The 18,832-nt window shown below is 47.2% G+C and overlaps 7 protein-coding genes across 7 annotated transcripts; 4 read left to right on the top strand and 3 right to left on the bottom strand.

Annotated features, from left to right (window-relative positions):
- Positions 1-616: 616 nt before the first annotated feature.
- PEX2_108150 (GMC family oxidoreductase) lies at positions 617-2,523 on the bottom strand (the record flags this gene model as incomplete). The annotated part of the gene is made up of 3 exons (XM_016748083.1): positions 617-825; positions 896-1,518; positions 1,577-2,523. 3 exons carry the CDS (start codon positions 2,521-2,523, stop codon positions 617-619), a joined length of 1,779 nt encoding a protein of 592 aa, XP_016594925.1.
- Positions 2,524-4,304: 1,781 nt separating this feature from the next.
- On the bottom strand, positions 4,305-6,149 carry PEX2_108140 (putative aromatic amino acid aminotransferase; the record flags this gene model as incomplete). Its single annotated transcript, XM_016748082.1, has 3 exons — positions 4,305-5,331; positions 5,411-5,975; positions 6,026-6,149. 3 exons carry the CDS (start codon positions 6,147-6,149, stop codon positions 4,305-4,307), a joined length of 1,716 nt encoding a protein of 571 aa, XP_016594924.1.
- A 1,880-nt stretch (positions 6,150-8,029) lies between these two features.
- On the top strand, positions 8,030-9,547 carry PEX2_108130 (MFS transporter; the record flags this gene model as incomplete). Its single annotated transcript, XM_016748081.1, has 1 exon — positions 8,030-9,547. The coding sequence occupies one exon, from the start codon at positions 8,030-8,032 to the stop codon at positions 9,545-9,547; it is 1,518 nt and encodes a 505-aa protein (XP_016594923.1).
- Positions 9,548-9,899: 352 nt separating this feature from the next.
- On the bottom strand, positions 9,900-12,018 carry PEX2_108120 (Terpenoid synthase; the record flags this gene model as incomplete). The annotated part of the gene is made up of 4 exons (XM_016748080.1): positions 9,900-10,723; positions 10,797-10,841; positions 11,327-11,712; positions 11,774-12,018. 4 exons carry the CDS (start codon positions 12,016-12,018, stop codon positions 9,900-9,902), a joined length of 1,500 nt encoding a protein of 499 aa, XP_016594922.1.
- Positions 12,019-12,969: 951 nt separating this feature from the next.
- PEX2_108110 (uncharacterized protein) lies at positions 12,970-13,879 on the top strand (the record flags this gene model as incomplete). Its single annotated transcript, XM_016748079.1, has 2 exons — positions 12,970-13,510; positions 13,629-13,879. The coding sequence occupies 2 exons, from the start codon at positions 12,970-12,972 to the stop codon at positions 13,877-13,879; spliced, it is 792 nt and encodes a 263-aa protein (XP_016594921.1).
- A 526-nt stretch (positions 13,880-14,405) lies between these two features.
- On the top strand, positions 14,406-15,055 carry PEX2_108100 (uncharacterized protein; the record flags this gene model as incomplete). The annotated part of the gene is made up of 2 exons (XM_016748078.1): positions 14,406-14,648; positions 14,714-15,055. 2 exons carry the CDS (start codon positions 14,406-14,408, stop codon positions 15,053-15,055), a joined length of 585 nt encoding a protein of 194 aa, XP_016594920.1.
- Positions 15,056-16,840: 1,785 nt separating this feature from the next.
- PEX2_108090 (uncharacterized protein) lies at positions 16,841-17,872 on the top strand (the record flags this gene model as incomplete). The annotated part of the gene is made up of 1 exon (XM_016748077.1): positions 16,841-17,872. The coding sequence occupies one exon, from the start codon at positions 16,841-16,843 to the stop codon at positions 17,870-17,872; it is 1,032 nt and encodes a 343-aa protein (XP_016594919.1).
- Between the last annotated feature and the right edge of the window lie 960 nt (positions 17,873-18,832).

Genomic DNA, 18,832 nt, shown 5'->3' with positions numbered 1-18,832 from the left:
GGGCTGCTAAGATTATACAAAACCTTTCAAGATGAAGTTCACCATCACGAACGCTAAGAGCGCACCAACTCGCTATATCCTTACTAGCTGTCGCTTATCTATGGTTAAGTTTGCTTAGCCTTTTTTCATTATATTGCGTTATCGATCTTTCCATGGAAAGGATGGCGGGATGGCGCCGTAACCAACTGTACATGGACAAGGTGTGGGGTTGGCCTACGTGCCTCCTGGACATGCCTAAAGTTCATGGTTAATGTGCGCTACAACCAACGGACATCACATGTATGATAATTGAATATTGATTTGGTTCATGAAATAATTCCGCAGCAGCAACGTTACACAAGTGAAGTCAATCAGCAACAACACAATTCTCCTTATATAAAGTATAGCATCAGAAAAGCAAAGTGCATAACAACACGAAATTATCTGAATAGACATTCCAAAATAACAATGCTAATATAAATATCCCGTTAATCCAGAGCCAAATATATCCGACTACTAAAGACCTGCTTGTTCAAGGATAAAGGTTACAGAAACGGTCCATTATTGTCGTTCACAATACAAACAGTTGTTCGAACACTATGCATACAATATTTCCGCTCAGGAGCAGGATGTCAGATTACAACTCCCCCTTGATAATATCGGCCGCGCGCTCAGCAACCGCATACACGGTGCTCTGAAGGTGACCGCAGACCTGGAAAGGCAGAACGGAAGCATCCACAACACGAACGTTGGAGGTTCCGTACACCTTCAGTGAGGTATCGACAACACCGCCAAGCTCCTTAGGCAGCATGCCAGCTGTAGTGATCGGGTGGAAGTTTGACCGATCTAGTGAAATGAAATGTTAGCAATGGAAAACCCTCCAAACATCTCTCAGCAAATCGAATGATAAACGTACATTTACTGTAGATGAATTTAGACCAGGCCTCGTCATCAGCACCAGCAGCAACAGTAGAAAGACCGGGGGTGGTTTCAGCACCAGTCAGATCAGCAAATGGCTCAGTCTTGAAGATCTCACGAATGAACCGCGCCGCCTCCGCCTGAGCGTGAAGATCAAAGTCCAGCATGAAGTACTTGGGGTCAACGATAGGGGCCGCCGTGGGGTCTGCGGAAGAAAGGTGAATGCTGCCGCGAGAGAATGGGACAGAACCCCAGTACTCGCTGCTGTATGAAGCTCCGGAGGCCGAGAGCAGGATCTCTGCGACAGGAATTTCATCCTTAAAGATCAGATCCCACTGGATCTTGAAGAAGCGGTAGATGTCGCGCGCTTTGGTGATGTTGCCGTTGGCGGATGCAACCTGGGCAGCATAAGCGGGAAGCTTGCGAAGAAGCTCGGCTCCCAGTGCGGTGGAGTTGGGGAAGAGCTGGTCAGCTGAGGGGTAGGCGACGTAGCTAGCACTCTTGCCGCTGGGGTAGGTCTTCTTTGACTCGAACTGAAGGCCGTTGTTCATTTGGTCCTGCAAGTTTTCACCGACAGTTGGCAGGTTAATCTTGGTGGCGATTCCGTGCTTGGAAAGAATACTAAGGGGGTTTTGGTTAGCAATCCTCAAATATTCAACCGGGGCAGTGTTATGCTTACTCTGGGTTTCCGACGCCAGAAAGCTCGAGCAGGACGGGTGATTTCAACGCGCCAGCAGCGAGAATCACTTCACGAGTAGCCTTCACCACGGTCTTTTCACCGTTGGAAAGAGTGACTTCAACACCATTTGCAATGGCATCGTGGCCCTTCTTCCAGGTAATCTTATTGGCGTGTGTGTTGAGCCAGACATGGAGGTTGGTTCTGTTCTGGAAAGGATAATAGAAGGCACGAGCAGCATCCTCACGAATGTTGAGATCAGCATTAACTGTCTTAGGATACACAGTGTATCCAACCATGTCTCCGCTATTGGCGTCCTGGTTGTACGGAACAGGAACATCGAGGTTCTGGTAGGTAGCGTTCAACGTCTGAGCGAGACCATCGTTCAACTGTGTTGAAGACCAGCCAACCTTCAGGGGCCCAGTAAAGCCGTGGTAGGCCGGATCAAAGGCAACACCCGACCCATCCAAGAATGGGTACTTTGCTGGATCTTGGAACTGCTCGCTCTTCTTGAAGTAGGGGAGGAGAGTCTTCCAGTTCCAGCCCTTGTTGCCGATGGTCTCCCATGCGTCAATCTGGGCTGCCTGGGCACGGAGGTAGGCCATGCCGTTGATGGTCGATGTTCCTCCAAGTGCCTTTCCGGCACGGACTACTTGTGAGAATCCACCAGCATATTCTTGGGCTGTTGTCTCGTAGGCCCAGTCAATGTCTGTACCAAATGCTTTGCCGTATCCCAGAGTGTCGGTCACATTTGGGTTGTTATATACGGAGCCGCCGGCTTCGATCACGAGGACGGTGGTGTCCTTTCGCTCGGACAATCGGTTTGCAACGACGAGGCCACTGGTGCCACCTCCAACAATGATGTAGTCGTAAGTCGAGTCTGACTTGTGTGAGGTATGGGGGACTGCAACTGCTAGTGGAAGCAGTGCAAGGCCAATGAGGCTGCGCATGATTGATATAATTTGGTTGCTGAGCGCGAGAGTTCAATAAAGAAAGTAGCCCAAGGGATATAACAGAATTTGTTGGTTTCCTAATGATTTCCCTCGAGGCTAGAAGCATACTTTATACCCCAGGCTCCCAATATGATTTGCAAGCATAGCTATCCACCTTAGATTCAGGAACATGGCGGAATATTTTGTCACATCAGACTAATCCCTCAACACGCGATCTACCTACCCGTTGCTCCGTACTCCGTAGCAAACGTTAGTCCGTAGCAAAGGGGAAAACAGAAAAACCCACTATCTACCACTATCTACCAGGTATTCTATTCGTCCAGAGATCGGATACATAGCCAAGCGTAAGCCCAGAGTAAGCCCAGCGTAAGTAAGCCCAAATTAGAAGTAGATCCTTCTATGGTTGCAATTGTGGATATAACGGACAATCCTGACACCTCAAATCTCCGTTGTTTTCCCGTTATAGCGCCGGTAAGGAATTTAAAGTTCTTGGAGTGTCTCTATGTCTCTACTCGATAATCCCTATTTGCTGATGCCATAATCCTTTCCATAGATCCACTCTGCGGAAAATGGCCGCAGCGAGTCTTACTCATCTTTAGTCAGGAAGAAAAGTACCTAAGTACCCACCTTGGAAGACTCGGGATTAATAATAATGGCATGCCGATCGTATTCATTTCGGAATTGGTGCCATGCCGAATCTCCACATCCTGCACTTTCGGCATGCCTAAAACACAAAGATAACCGGAGGCCGGTTCGATGTTTCACTCATGTATAAGCTATTCTACGGAGTAGAATGGGATCAAATTATCCCGGGGGCTGTGCAATCAGGATATGCAATGCCACTCTCCTATATCTAGGTAACCATTGTAACTACCTCTCTAATTGGTTTCTTTCTTTTTCTTTGCAAACTTTGGGTACACTTTTGATCTGATAAACCGGGATGGCAAACTAGGTTCTTCTAGACCCTTGACATGTTAGAGAGCACCCGAGTGGCGTCACTTGTGGATACAATGTGGAGATTTATGATAATGACGGAGCTGCCAAAAGTACAATGCCGTGATTACACAAAGTACTCCGTAGAGAAAACAGTTTTTATCAGAGAGATTCTGGGTACCCCCTTGGAATCAACTAGGCTCCAGCTCTTACTACATCTAGTATGCAGATTGCTTATGTCCTAAAAGGTCGGTACGATTGCTGCATATCTATTCCCAACTTGAAACATCAGCTGTTCAGATAATAGACGCAGTCATGTGTATTAATTAATATCACATTCATTGTGGGACTCCCTATATCGGTTGTTAGCACTTTGGCATATCTCAGACGTGAATAGGGTTCCGTGACATATACCAGAAATTCGTATCAAAGGCCAACCGTACCCTTCAATATAGCCGGAATAGGGCGAGTGCAATAAAATCAAGAATCACGATATGGATAGCAGTAATAAGAGACAAATCTTATATTCGCGCTTAGGCAAGAGACGATGCAGGTATTAAGCCAGTGAGTTCCTAGATTTATGGGATCACGCAATTTGCGGTAGCGCGACCGATTTTTCTGAGTGGTCGTGGCACCTATCCCTAGCAAAAGAGCAGCAAGAAAGCAGAAGTATCCTAAATACCAAAAATCAAGAACAGATGAAAAAGAGGTCAGGCATCCAATATCTTCGATCTAGAGATGCTCATGGGCCTGTATTGTTCAGTTTTGATCCCTTTGAAGTATCTACCATTACTTGTCCTACGCTGCACGACGATACACCATATGTCCAAAACAGATCCAGTCTATCAGCATCCGTTCCCTAAAAAGTTGACACCCGGTAAATTCAAAGCATCCACTGCATCCTCATCACTCAGACCATCAAGATCCTTCCGCAGCCAAAACGACCGGAATCCCTCCACCAATCTCTGGGTGAAAGGCGCCACCTCGTTAACCTCCATAGGGGCAAAAGCAACACGGATATACCGATGAGCTTTCTGGGCAGACGTCGGTGTCGCAGCGAACATCGATCCAGGACCAACAAGACAAAGATGAGGCTTCTTGGTCAGATGAATCCAAAGCGCTTGTGCAAGTCGCTCGGGAGAATATTGTGAGCGCAAGGGATGAGTATCAACCCGAATCTCAATCCACGCGAACATGCCACCCATCGGCCAGACAAAATCATACATCTGCACTCGATCAACGACTTCCCAGGCATCGACGTGATCTTCACTCGATCCATGGAAGAGATACTTATTCTCCTCTAGAATCGTGCACATAGCCAGCATGCGCGTTTCATACCCGGCGCGTAACCCTTCCAACCACCGTACCCAACCATCCATGTGCCAGCCCGTAGCGATCTGTTTAGATGATTTCCCAGACTTATTATCCTGTTGGCCCACGATCATTTCCGCTATTAGGGATTGAACAAATCCGGATGGTTGTTGAGTTGACACTTCTGTTATGCGAGTGAGACGTTCGATGATAGCCGGCTGTGCTGTGATCCAGCCAAGACGACTACCCGGTGCAACAGTCTTGGAGAATGTGTCGAGTCGCACTACTCGACCCTCTGTGTCGATGGATAGATATGAGGGGACTAGTGAGTCCAGGAAAGCATAGCCTGAGGACTTTCCCTCTGCGTTGTAGTTCTTGGTGTATAGATTTGGTTCTGAGGATGAGCCACGGTAATGAACCGTCTTTTCATAAGCGGATGGGAATTGCAAGTTCCAGTATGGCTCGTCCTCGACGATAATAACATCATATTTCTGGCAGAGGGCGTAGATCTCCTTTCGGCGTTCGACGGAGAGTGTTCCACCAGTGGGATTTTGACCAGTTCTATCATTTCGTCAGCACATATTCCCATCATCCTTTTTTTCCTACTTTTTCCGTTTCTTTGCAAAGGATGTATACTCACGTCACAGTATACATCAAATGAGGCCGTCTGCCACGCCGGAAATCCCAATTCTCCAACACATCCTGTAACCCGCCTTTCCCACTAGCAAGCATACCCTGACCATCCATCACGACACCAGCGACATTCAAGCCACGGGGCAATGCCGTCTGAATAGCATTCATATAAGCAAATTCCTCACACAAGACACCCTCCCGCTGCTGGATCCAATCCCGGTCGGGGTTCCATACATTCGTGAATGCTTCAACGACTTTGGCAAAGCCATCGGTCGATCCACAGGTCAACAACACCTCAGGACCACCCGCATAAGGTACATTTGGATGGAGATGGTCTCTAGTGAACGAGCGCAGAAAGGTACTTAGAGGAGGGTATCCTTCGGCGGTTCCATATTGAAGGGCGGTTGCTAAGTCGATTTTGCGAGTGACATCTGGTATAGGGCTCTCCTTTGGGACTGTTACTCGGACAGAATTTGCATCTGCGGTATCTTTGGCGGTAGATTCGAAGCGGTGAGGTAGAGCGACTTTTGCTTCGAGTGTATCGTAAGGGAAATAGGATACATGTGGCAACCCTAGTCGAGTGAGTTATATGCAGAAAGTCAATTTTGGAATGATCTTTTACCTCCAGCGAAATTAGCAATTCCGGGTATCTGGAAATATTTATAGAAACCCTTGACACTGCTGGGTTTCTTGTTCTTGGTCGCGTAAGACAAGTGGTGCGATAGATCCAATGGTGGAGCTGTCATTGCTGATCTAACGGTTTTGCAGGTGACTCTTACAGGTGACAGGGTATTGACTATGAGGGGGAAAAGCAATTATTGAAGATAAAAAAAGTAAGTAACTGAGTAACTGAGTAACTGAGGTCTGAAAATATTTAGAAAAGTCAAGATGTTTTTTGATCGGAACTCCCGGTTGAACCCCCCGCATTGATTGATAATCAGTGGAGATCCAACTCCTTTTTGACTTGAAGGACTTTGATTGGCTAAATATTGGTAGATACCTTATCGGGCAGGAAAGAGAGGCGATTAGCCAATATCAAGTGATTGGTTTCTAAGATGACGAGCTTGGTAGTATAGATATGCCATTTATATGCCATTTATATGCCATTTTCAAGACTCAAAAAGAGAATTAGTCGCTTATGTGGCCTTATGACCTCTTTTTAGTTAGTCTTTGTAGATGTCTTTTTAGATGTATGTGAAAGTAGTAGGAAAAAACGTGCTTTATACAAGAGACATTTCTATATATAAACCTAGAAACCTTTTTAACTCTATGGTTTTTCTCATACTTCTAGCTATGACACTGATAAGTGATAAGTTTTCGAAAAAGACGGTTTCAGAATAGTTTACCATAGATGCTGGAGCAGATCCATCGTCCCTCAATCTGTGTGGCATTATACCCAATGCGTTATCTCTTTGCAGATTCCACGCAACTCCCCTACCAAGCAGCCCTCTATGAATCACTGCACCACTTTTAGCATCTCCCCATACTTATGATCAACCCTCGCTTGTAACCCGGGCTATGTCTTATTATATCAGACGAACGTCTTTCAATTCAAGGTAGAATTCATGGTTACAGCCCCTTCTCATTAGGTTGAAACTGATTGATGCAGATAGAAAGACTTCGTTCTTAACAGGGAATGTGTAAACGCCATTGTGAAGGTTTTTTACTTGCTTCTTTTCTTCGCTCCTTTTGGCTTGTATATGTGGGATTCACTTTCCTTTATTTCGCTCTATCAATGTCAGCATAACTACTCCGTAGTAAAGATTGGTCTCTATCAGGACTATTCTATCAGGACTATTCTATCAGGACTATTCTATCAGGACTATAAAGATATTGAGGTTAATTTAACTGGGCGAGTGTTCATGTGGTCACGACTGGATGTTCTAGTTAATCTCTTAGAAGTACGATAAAGTGTTAAGACTTATCGCACCTCCAACGAGAAGTCATCCCTGATGTTCTCATCAATAGTCCGGACTTGTCCTATGCCGTCAGTTTGTGAACAAGGCTTTTAAGTGATTCAATAGAGAACCATCGTTTGAAACACGTACCTTCTGATACGTAAAAGATAAAATCCAGGGAAGCGTTGTGCATTATAGTCGCGTAGAACGTATTGCCGGATATCCGACTTGTCGGATATAAGATTCTTTGAAATATCGACACACCCGCCTTCGAATGAAGAGTGACTCCCCATCTTCCCCACATTCGAATATCATAGAAATATCATAATGATCAACATTACACTCCTCATTTTTGGTGAGAGTCTAGTTTCATCTTGCTGATATGATTGAAGTCAACTCCGAAGTCGAACGTCTCACGGTTCCCGGTGGATCAAATTCACAATGTGGCCCACAAAAGAGTGTTGGTTGTGAAATTTAACAGGACAAGCAATAATCAGCGGCAACACTATTCCCACCTCTCCTGAAAAGACCTGAAAGACCCAATTCTTTTCCTCTTCACGCCATAGGGCTAATGGCTAACCCCCCCCCCCCCCCCCNCCCCCCCCCCTCCTCTCTCGGGAGATGGATTCAAGAGGACTACCGGCGCCTCAAATCTTCCACTTCATACCTTTCCCTTTCACTCTTTTTCCAACCACCTGGAGAGGTTGAATATATGATTTTGATTGATCATGGGGGACGAAAACATGAATCTAAAGCCAGTCGAGTCGGCACGGTCACTCGCTTCGACTTTCTCGCCCATCCACGAGGTCTTTTTCATTGCCATTGTTTGCATGGGTCAATTTATGACACAAACCAATGTCGGAGTATGTCTTTCGCCCCTCGATATTGTGGGTGATAGCTTTGGTATCGATGACCCTGGCATTTTGAGCTGGTTCATGGCTGGGTACTCCTTGACTGTTGGCACATTCATCTTGGTGTCTGGCCGGTGCGGCGATCTATTCGGTTATCGTCGAATATTCATCATCGGATTCTGCTGGGTTGCGCTCTGGTCTCTTGTTGCAGGTCTTAGCGTCTATTCGAACTCCATCCTCTTTATCTTTGCGCGTGTTTTCCAAGGCATCGGTGGCGCATTGCTGATGCCCAACGCATTAGCTCTGCTTGGAGCCACTTACCAACCAGGAAAGAGAAAGAATATGATTTTCGCCATCTTCGGTGCGGCTGCCCCAAATAGTGCCCTCTTAGGATCGGTCTTCGGTGCAATCTTCTCTCAGTTAGCTTGGTGGCCCTGGACATATTGGACCCAGGCTATCGTTGCTCTCGCTTGCGCTGGACTAGGCCTTCTCGTGATTCCGTCCATCCACCACGACACTCCCTTCGACAAATCCTTCTTGGGCCTGCTTAAAGCTCTCGATGCACTTGGTGGAGCTTGCGGTATCGGTGGCCTAGTTCTGGTGAACATAGCATGGAACCAGGCGCCCATCGTGGGATGGAGCGAGCCCTACGTCTACGTCCTTTTGCTCATTGGAATTTTGTTGATCGCCTCGTTCTTCTACATCGAATTTCGAGTCGCTGAACACCCCCTCATTCCGTTCCACGCATTCAGTCGTGATGTCTCGTTTGTTCTTGGCTGTGTTGCCTGCGGTTGGGGTTCATTCGGAATCTGGATCTATTATTTCTGGCGATTCGAAGAGAAATTCCGTCAGGTGACTCCTCTCATGGCATCTGCCCAGTTTGCTCCCGTGGGCCCGATGGGTATCATCGCCTGTGTTGCCACCGGGTGGCTAATGGGCCGTATACGCCCCGGACTGATCATGGTGTTGTCGATGACTGCCTTCACTTTGGGCAATGTTTTGATGGCGATTGCTCCGGTGCACCAAACCTATTGGGCCCTGACATTCGTGTGCTTGTTAGTTATCCCTTGGGGTATGGATATGTCATTCCCAGCAGCGACTCTGATGTTGTCGAATGCCGTCGAGCGCAAGCATCAAGGTGTCGCTGCATCACTGGTGACTACTATCGTGAACTACAGTATCTCACTGAGTTTGGGACTCGCCGGTACTGTGGAAGTTCACGTCAACAATGGAGGTCACACTCCTGACGATGTTCTGAAAGGATATAGGGGCGCGTTATATTTGGCTGTTGGACTTGGGGGGTTAGGGATGTTCCTTAGTGCGATCTACGCAATTAAGGGGTATCGAGATGAGAGAGAGTCGGTGAAAGCCAAGAACGAGGAAGCTCAGGAATAAGTTATCGACTAAATGTACCTAATATTTAATTTTATATTATCTCAAAAATCAAAATCAACAAATTGGTCAATTAAGCGAAACTTTTTAGTAAAAATCTCTTGTTCTTTAGCTGGAAACAAGATTATCAGTCTGATAATGTTTACTTGCCTTTTAGATTATTTCGAATAATTTCGAGTTATCAATATCATTCTCTTTTCCCTAAATGATTATCTCTTTCCGTAAACATGCTACACCCCAAGGGACTTGGACAAGAAGAGTCTGCATGGAATTAATTGAGCTAAATTTTCATTTCTCAAGAATATTGTCGTGCCCAGCCAGCTGCATGACTGTCTTTTCGCCCCCTTGGCGTGTGTCACCCAGCTCGGTCCTTTGTCCCCGTTCCCTTCAGGTCCTCGAGTATTCTCGCAGCTACCTCCCGCTGTATCTTCATGTCATTAAGCAATGTGGCGAGAGATATGATATTGGCATCGAAGTGTCTAAGTTGACGTTGAAAATACGTGATCATGAGAAGTTTCTGTCCCTCTGGTAATCCTTGCACAGTCTGGGTAGGAGAGTTCACTGTTGCCTGTGGAAGTTGTGTTTCCAGTACCTCCTTTTGTGCTTCGATAGTCTTATAAATATTCGGCTCATTGGATGTGCTGGGCTTTCCGGGGTTTTCCTCGTCTGCACCAATCTCTTGCTTTGGCTGAAGCTTGCTTAAATCACAACGTTTGTCCTGTACTCCGAACTGGCAATTTGCGCAAACTTGTGGTTCGTCTGGAGATTTGGGGACCTTGACACAGGCCAAGAAGGGGCCGTGTCCTTTTCTGCAGCTACTGCAGCATTCTTTATCATCAAGCTCGGGCCCCACTACCTGCGCGTGAATTGCCTCAATGTTGGGTTTCTTGTAGCAGATAATAGCATCAAGCTGATTGCCATTCCAAGTCTTGGAAATGCGAAGGACAGGCTCTCTGAGATGTTTCATTTGTGTCATGTTGTTGAGCAGGGTTCCTCGTGTCGCATAATCATGGATTCCTTTCGACCAAGGGCGCGCGTTGATTCGCCGTGCCCAGTATCCTGGCGCTTGTCCCGAGTCCAGTCCGATGCTTGGATTCTTGATTCGGCTTTTCGAGCCTTTATCGGCTGCTTCCGCATTCTCATGAATGCTGTCTGGTGGCTCGCTGTTGGTGGGCAGGACTGAAACTCGTCAGATCTTCTTTTCAGCGAATTCACCTCTCATGATCTCGGTTCGTTGCTTTAGAGCTCGTACCTGGCTTCTCAATATTCTCCTTGGGTATGTTTAGTGCCATGACGACTAGATAACATGCAACGCATTGCCCGCTAGAATCTCAGCTTGTGGTTTGGGTGTTGAGGTGAAGAGAGTTGATGTGGAAGCGGAGTGATGTGAAGAAAGGTGAAGAGAAGCGGTGATGGATTGACCTGAAAGAAAATAGATGTTGGAATATATTAGAGGCGTGTGATTCTGAGTCAAATTCATGCTAGTTCCACAGCCTCAACTCGAATCTGCTTGGATTATGCGTACCCTACGAGCTATCTCAACTTACTCAGGACAATTTCATCCCATCTATCATCAGGTTGAATGCCATCGGATTGGTGTAATTAATGAATGTCCCTCTTGGTACGTAGTTACAGACGATACACGGCCTGGTCAATCTCATATTCAAACAGACACTCATATAGATAGAGGCGAAGGATCCGATTACTAATGGAACCTGCGTCAAGATAGGCCTGATTTGGAAAATACAAGACCTCATTGTCGATATCGCGGAGTCCACTGACTCCATAACTCGATGCCGCACATAAAGTATTCCAGACCTTTGATGTACATCTCGAGTTTATGTGTCAAGCTGTCCATGCTGTTGTGTCGAATTTCATCTGTGGATTGCTTGAGAGCGAGCTCCAATTCACGACAGTAGCTATACATCAATCGCTTGCAGGCTGCATATGGTAGTCCTGTCTCGTTGGCAAGAATGTAGATGGCGGAGAATGGCTGGGCCCCATCGGCTAAGTTTGCCTGGTATACATTCCATTCTCGCTCCCAGCTATATATATCATTCATTACACCGACGTGCCGAAATGCGGTGCTTTCTAGCGCGGCGGTCTTTTCGAGTTCAACGGTAGTGAGATCTAGCTTGGCACCGAATCTAATGAGAGCTGTGTAGAGTCTAAATGGTTGTCAGTATTCAATAATAAAATCCAAAAATGGATAACAGCGACAATACATACGTTCTGCCCATATCTATCTCCCTGGATTTGAGGTATGATCCGAGAGTTTTGATAGTGGTCCTCTCCTGAGATGTCTGGGCCTGCAGAAGTTGACAAAATCCCTGGGTAACATCATTTGCCAGAACCTCATCCACACTTCGCATGGCCATGACAGTATCGTGAAGCATCCACTCAAGGCAGACACTTCTGTCGGGGCTCGCTGTTCCAAGGGCAATTTTCATGACCCGGTCCCGATACGGTAGCATTTGTGTAAAACTCATTTTTTCGAGTTGATCTATCTCGAAGGTCAATATATTTCTAAGCCCAACTCCCAGCCATGAGAACTTACCATCAATGAGGAAAGACAAATAAAGCATCTTGCATGTCACATCAATGCGATCATCTTGCGTCAATGGGAAAAAGTGACTAAAGGCGCGGGATACCCCAAGATGAAGGAACCCCTTTCTGTCCTTCTCGTTGGCAAAATTCCAATTGTTGCCGAAATAAGGCTCAACCTGAGCTTGGATTCGTTCCCATCCTAGTGGATGGGTTTTGGATTCTAGTTGTCTTGCTGGAACCTTGCAAGGGACATTTTGTGCTGTTGAGTACCGCCTGACCAATTTGTCTATCGAGTAGACATGGAATGAGAAGATCGGCCGACTAACAGCCAATATCATGTCAAATGGGCGTTCATTCACAAATCTTTTCCAAATGCATATTCTTTGAAATCGATGCATTGCAACTTCTTTCAATCATTCCATGTGGCCAGGCCTTTTGGTTGGCGATTGCGAGTCTCCACAACAGATGCTGGCCAAATGCACACAGCTACGCACGGACCATCTAAACGTGATGTCACCCATCTCGATCAACCGTGGTCCATGTCACTCTTCTTTTTGCGCTTATCTCTAATTCTACTGCAGGTTTGCTTCGTACAACATATGTACACGCAAAACGCAATCGGCATTCTCTCCGTATTACTATCTGATCTTTCAGGCTGAATGCGATATTAGAACTCGGTTTTCCCCCTCATCAATCCGATCGTCGGCGTTTGCAAGCAAAAAAAGCCAATACCTTCGTACTAACGTATGGTTCCAGCTTCGGCTTCAGTCGGTCATTCAAGCTCTCTACAAGTGGCCCTTCGGCGCCTTAGTGCAATCAAAGCATACAGTAGAAGTACTTCCGGCAGTTCTTTGAGTCTCTCAACAAAGGCAGCCACAATGATCACACCGTCCGAGAACCCACGTGCCCCATGGCGCGATCTCCTTGACTCTCATCTTGAACAAACACCTGGATATGAATTCACAGTAGCAACAATCGGCTACAATGCTCAACAACGTCCTGTGCCTCGCCTGCGGACTTGCGGCTGTCGTGGTTTCTTCCCAGAGCTTGAGCTTCACCCTAAGGGCCAGGAAGCTATGGATCAGCAAGTGGAAGGCGGTGGTAATCCACCCGTATTCGAAAGCGATCTGATATCATTTACCACTGATGCTCGAATGGACAAGCTTCCTCAACTGGAGTCCTCGGGTCATGCGATTGAGGCCGTGTTCTGGCTGAAGGGTCTCATGACTCAGTGGCGCATCAAGGGGACGGCATATGCAATTGGCAACCCAAGCGGAGAAGATGCAGAAGAGAAGATATCTCGAACAGAGATAAGAAAGGAATTGAGGGCGAAGGGTGGTACTGACAGCGACATTGCGAAGTGGACATGGGAAAAGGCTGTCACAAAGTACTTTGCAAACCACTCTCCTATTGCAAGAGGTATGTTGTATCTATATTGGTTCTTGGATTCAGGTGTTTTATTCCTACATTGCTTTTATGCCATATTGAAAAGCCCTCTTTGCCTGTCATCTTCAGCTCATACTGAATGGGAATCTAGGTTCTTTCCGAAACCCTCCCCCTGGACAACCTAGATCCTCAACTCCCAGCCAACTAGATCTCAAACTGGGTCAACAGGTTCTGGACCTCCATGACCCTGTTGCACGGGCAAATTTCCGAGTTGTCGTCATTCGACCCGAGGAGGTTGAGCGTCTAGATCTTACTGATCAAGAGAACGGCAAAAGATGGAACTGGACATTGACTGACGGAAACGATGGTTCCCGGTGGAATGAGGTTGAGTTATGGCCGTGATCTTGCCAGTACTGTAAAGTTGTTTATTTTCTACACATTTGGATAAATTTGTATCCGAATAATGTATCACGCTGCCTTATTTTGATATTTACATGGCTTGCGCTACCTAGATTGGATGTTTTCATCTTAGGTTGTATGGCTCGTATCTATACGCTTTGATCGAACATATGGTAGAAAAATCAAGCAAAATGTTGGTAGTTTCCGTGGGTGTTTGTTAGAAGCTGCGTCGAATGACTGGGAATGACTGGGAATGACTGGGATTGTTACATGTGCTTGATTTGCATGGTTTGACGTTGTCGTTTTGGTTTCCTGCTGTCGCACGTCTGAAAGAATCTTCACTTCTGCCGACTTGTCGCAACTCGACCGCAGCGATTAACACGCGTCACACGCATGACAATTACCTCTCACTTCTCGTTTCATCCTATTTCATTAACAAAAGTGACTTCCCTCAAAACTGATCTCTTGACCCGCCTTATTCCAACATAATACTGACCACCGACACGTTCAAACAGTGTCTGATACCGAGATGCCCAACGATAACCCTGCCTGTGCTGACTGTAAAGCCAAGAAGAAGCGGTGCATCCACCGTAACCAACCTGTGAAGGTCACTGAGGCTGAAGCCGTCCCAGTCAACATGCCTTCCCCCTCCGATCCCACTCCCCCTCCCGTCCCGACCCCTGCTCCCCCCCCGGCGTCTGTCACAGCGCCTGTCGCTTCTCCCGGTGCTGCCACCAGAGGACGCCGCAAGGCCGCTGAGGCCAAGGCCAAGGTAAGTAACATCAACCTCTGACTTCTCTTTCGCTTTCTGGCAAAGCTAATACATGGATGTTGGAGATGAGTCCCGCTCCCGCCGACTCCAGCGACGAGCTTTCTTCCGTGCCCTCCGAGGCCGAGCAGAAGTCGGTGGTCAACAAATCCACCAAGCGTAGTCGTCGTGCTAAGCCCGCTGCCGAGCCCCAGCCCGGGGCCCTCAACCTCTCCGCCGATAATATTCAGGCCGCTTCCACCATGTCCGTCCACCGCGTCTGGGCCCGCCAGCTTGAGGATGACCTCCAGGAACTTCAGAGGAGCATGCAGGCCTTCAACGAGGCTCACGGTGATACCATCGCCGCTGCCCAGGCTATCGAGCGTACTGTCGAAGGCTGGATTCAGACTTGGGCCGTCTCTGGTCGTTAAGCATTCTCAACCTTCATCATTGCACCTTTCCAGCGCCTCGGTCCTGATTTCTTTCGTTCTTATGTGTTTGGATGGATATTTGCGGTCGGTTGAGATGTTATTGGGTGGGATTTTACTGGTTTTTGTCTGAGAGGAAATTCTTCCCTGATATGGGATGTGCGCGACCAGGTTTGGATACTTCACGTGGCTTCAAGCCACGTGAGCCTAGCCGGCACCCATGGATTTGGTTTGTTTTGTTTTCGAGAGTGTGCCGTTCCTGGACACCCTAATCCATGGATTATTCGAAGTCGAATCGTCCCCTGTAGAAATAAAACCCTGTAAAGTCGACATGTATGCTCCGTAGTTGTAGGTTGTAATGATTTGCAAAGCCCAATCTTCGAGACTAGAAGTCACCCCTTTCAAGATTTGTGTTATATCACGTGTAAAGCCTAGACCTAGAAACTTCAATGTACTAGTCTTTAAAATATTATTTGAAAGCGAGTCTGGAGGGTTGGGCACCAGATATGAGTACAGGGAAGTACCCAGTACTACATTTGTATTGGCGAATGCTCATTAGGGAAAGTTTATGATACCACCAATCCCTGACCCTCAGTTTCCACCGATCAGCCAACCANAAAAAATTGTGGGACCCCCCCCCCCCCCGGCATCCAACCAGGGACTCTCCCGGGAGTTCCGCGGGAGGGATCGTCCGGCTCCCCAATAGTGTGCCAGAAATCTCCAATTTTTGGTATTTGACTTTCACATTACACAGTCTCCTCGTATTCCCCGTGATCCCCGAGTCCCCGGTTTCTGGTCCCCGAACCGTTTACGTGTCAAACCTCTCTTAGGAAAGGCGTGTGTTGATATCTACAGGGTTCTTGTCAAAATTGTCAGTCTTTTTTGTTCGACTTTCGACTGGCCTGTTTCAACAATTAGGAATCTCCCCATGTCTTCCGTTGCTGGGAGACTTGGTTCTCCGAGGAATGGGTGGCTTAGATGCGTTTCTTTGGATCATGATCTTCTGTCAAACTGAGCATCATGAACTTTTTTGGAGCCTACAAAGTATGCAAGACTTATTACTACGTCTAATGGTTAACTACATAGAGCAAGCTACAGTAGTGTAGGGATTAGTGTACGGAGTACTCCGTACACTCAGTCCCCTAGGGCAACACTGCTCTAGTCTCTAGTCTGCATAAACTGACACTGACACATGCAGCAATCCACCTCACCGCTTGAAGCATTATGGTACAAGTGGTCCAATCACCTACAAGTTCAGGGGAAAAAAAACAAGAAGTTGCAGATGCAGTTGGCCCTTTGGATGTGCAGGATTCCGACTATCAAATACATCACACAGGGTTTGTCTTGTTCTTTCCGTACCAAACCTGGCTAGCCCCATATAAATGAATACCAAATTCATTACCCATCAAACCAAGTATTTACCATACCAATACCAATTCCAGTCGATTTCTCGAATTCCAAGGTTCTCTTATTTCTTGTGCCTGTTCAACTTCCCCTCCTCCTCTGCTTCACCGTCACTTGCATTTTTAAACTGCAGATCCTATCCAACGTACTCATTGAGGGGTTACCAAAGAAATCCTTCTCTTCCACCGCGATCTACCTTCTCCGTCTCCGTCACCTCTTATCTCTTCGCGAACCCTTGCGATTCTGGTCGAACTCACGATTTACGACGAAACGAAGACTGGACACACCTACTCGAATATAATACTTTGACTATCGATTCTTTGGATATCGACCGGTGGAAGTGTGGCAACCCCTGGGGACTCAACAATCGAACAATTTGCTATCATGCCCATGGCATCAATGGATGCACTAGGGGCCTTCACCCACATGAAAGACAATATTCCTGCATGGATCACTCGCGTCTCAGAGCTTGCTACACACACCCACAAGAGACACGATGAATACTCCGATGCTTACAGACGCCACGTAAACTTCAAGCCCCGCCGACGCAAAAACAGCTCTGTTTGCTCCATTCACACCAATGACCTCGTCCCGATCGCACAAAGAAAGGTTCCCAGCCCAGAACCTGTGGCGGTTGAGACACCACAGGATGCGCCCGAGCAAAGCCAACGTTCAGGACGCAAGCGCACTATAGATGAGGCCCCATCAGTCGAGTCCGACGAAGCATACAACATGTTGGTAAGCACACGGCACAATATCATCATTGAATATGATGGTCATACACAGCAGACACTCGAGACAATTGTACGCGATATCGGGGTGGCCAGGAACAACCTCCGCCGAGGACAGATGTCATTGATGCCGCGCACAGGACTGCGCTCGGGCTTGTTGAGCAAAGGCATGATGAATATGCCAAGTGGACTAGGACAGACAGGGCCACTCTCTTGTGTTCGCAGCACCCGGACCACATCGGGAGTTGTCGGTATCTCGGGGACCAGCACACTCCGGAAAGATTCCCCTTTTGACTTCGCAGACAAGCAACTGGAACTTGCCCATTCGCTTTGCGAGACGGCAGCTTACCAAGTCCTTCGATCCGGCGACTGTGGGACGGAACTGGACGGCGTGGAGGAGAAATTCAAGATGCTACTTGAGGGGGCGATCAACGAGGTCGACCGTCTCATGGCAGAAAAGAAACAACAAGAAGAACACGAGCAAAAACAACAAGAAGGGACCGCGGAAGGACCTCCCAAGCCACCGCCTACCCCCTCTGCGGCGCGACTCGCAATGGTTGCTGCCATTGCTGCGAACAAGCCCTCAATGACCACGGGAGGCGCCATTGAAGTCGATGATAACTCGTCTCTCTCGGCTGAGTCGATTGACATCTCTGCATTCCGATCCTCCCGGATCCGAGTGTAATTACTGGCACAGCGAACACTTGACCTCATATTAGCGATTTAGCGTGTGTTGAAACCCTTACAGCAAAACCATTCCAGCCAGTTGATACCTTTGATCTGTTTGAGATCATCTCTTTCTCTTTGATTGGCTTTCTTTCTATTTGCCTTTCTGCATCTTTGATTGCGATCTGATTTTGCAGTTACGGGGGGGCGCGCATACCAATTACACCACTCATTCTTTTATTTGCGATTCATATTTTACTGCACCTTCTTACTGTCTTTGATTTTTCCAATATTGCTGTTCTTGTTTGGGGTACATATCTCCTGCCTGTCTCTTGCATCAGCTCATGACTCATTCCCAAGGGAGCACGGCGTTGGAATCGGCGCTTTGATTATTATTTATGCTTCTGCTTCTGTCCTTGCCCATTGAGTTTCCTGGGCCTCTCTGCGTTCATTACATCAGTTCATCCTTCAGTACATATTTACGGCAGGAATTTGACTTTTTCCTCATGGACTTTCTAGCTTCATTGTCAGGTTTAGGTTTACATGCATATAGGATACTCTACAACATACAAAGAATTTTACGCAGGACGGAGTACTCCGTACTCCGTACATTGAAGGCGCAATGGCCCCGGCATTCCATGACCAATTGAGTCAAGTTTCCACCAACAATGTGAAATGTACAAATGAATTTTGGTTCTCCTTATCAACCTTGACTTCCTTGTAATAATCCTGAACGTAGCTCGGCAACGTCCCAATGCATGACCGTTGCCGTCCCCTGTCTCGATATGGGGCGACAGGCAACGACATGCATGTCTTTTAGTCAATGATTCGCCAAGCAAGCGAAGTCACCACAGGGATGGACTCCGTTGTGGGGTCCGGGAGCCATTGGGTGATTGAAATTCAACCTTCCTAATTAAGTAAACAGTCTGGTAATATAGCTTTAGCGTGGAGACAATCATTACAAGTGGGGAAAACCTTA

The sequence above is a fragment of the Penicillium expansum genome (assembly GCF_000769745.1).
Source record: "Penicillium expansum strain MD-8 chromosome Unknown contig370, whole genome shotgun sequence".
NCBI classification, from domain to species: domain Eukaryota; kingdom Fungi; phylum Ascomycota; class Eurotiomycetes; order Eurotiales; family Aspergillaceae; genus Penicillium; species Penicillium expansum.
Note: the sequence above shows the minus strand (reverse complement) of the source record. Positions and strands in the feature narration are given on the sequence as shown.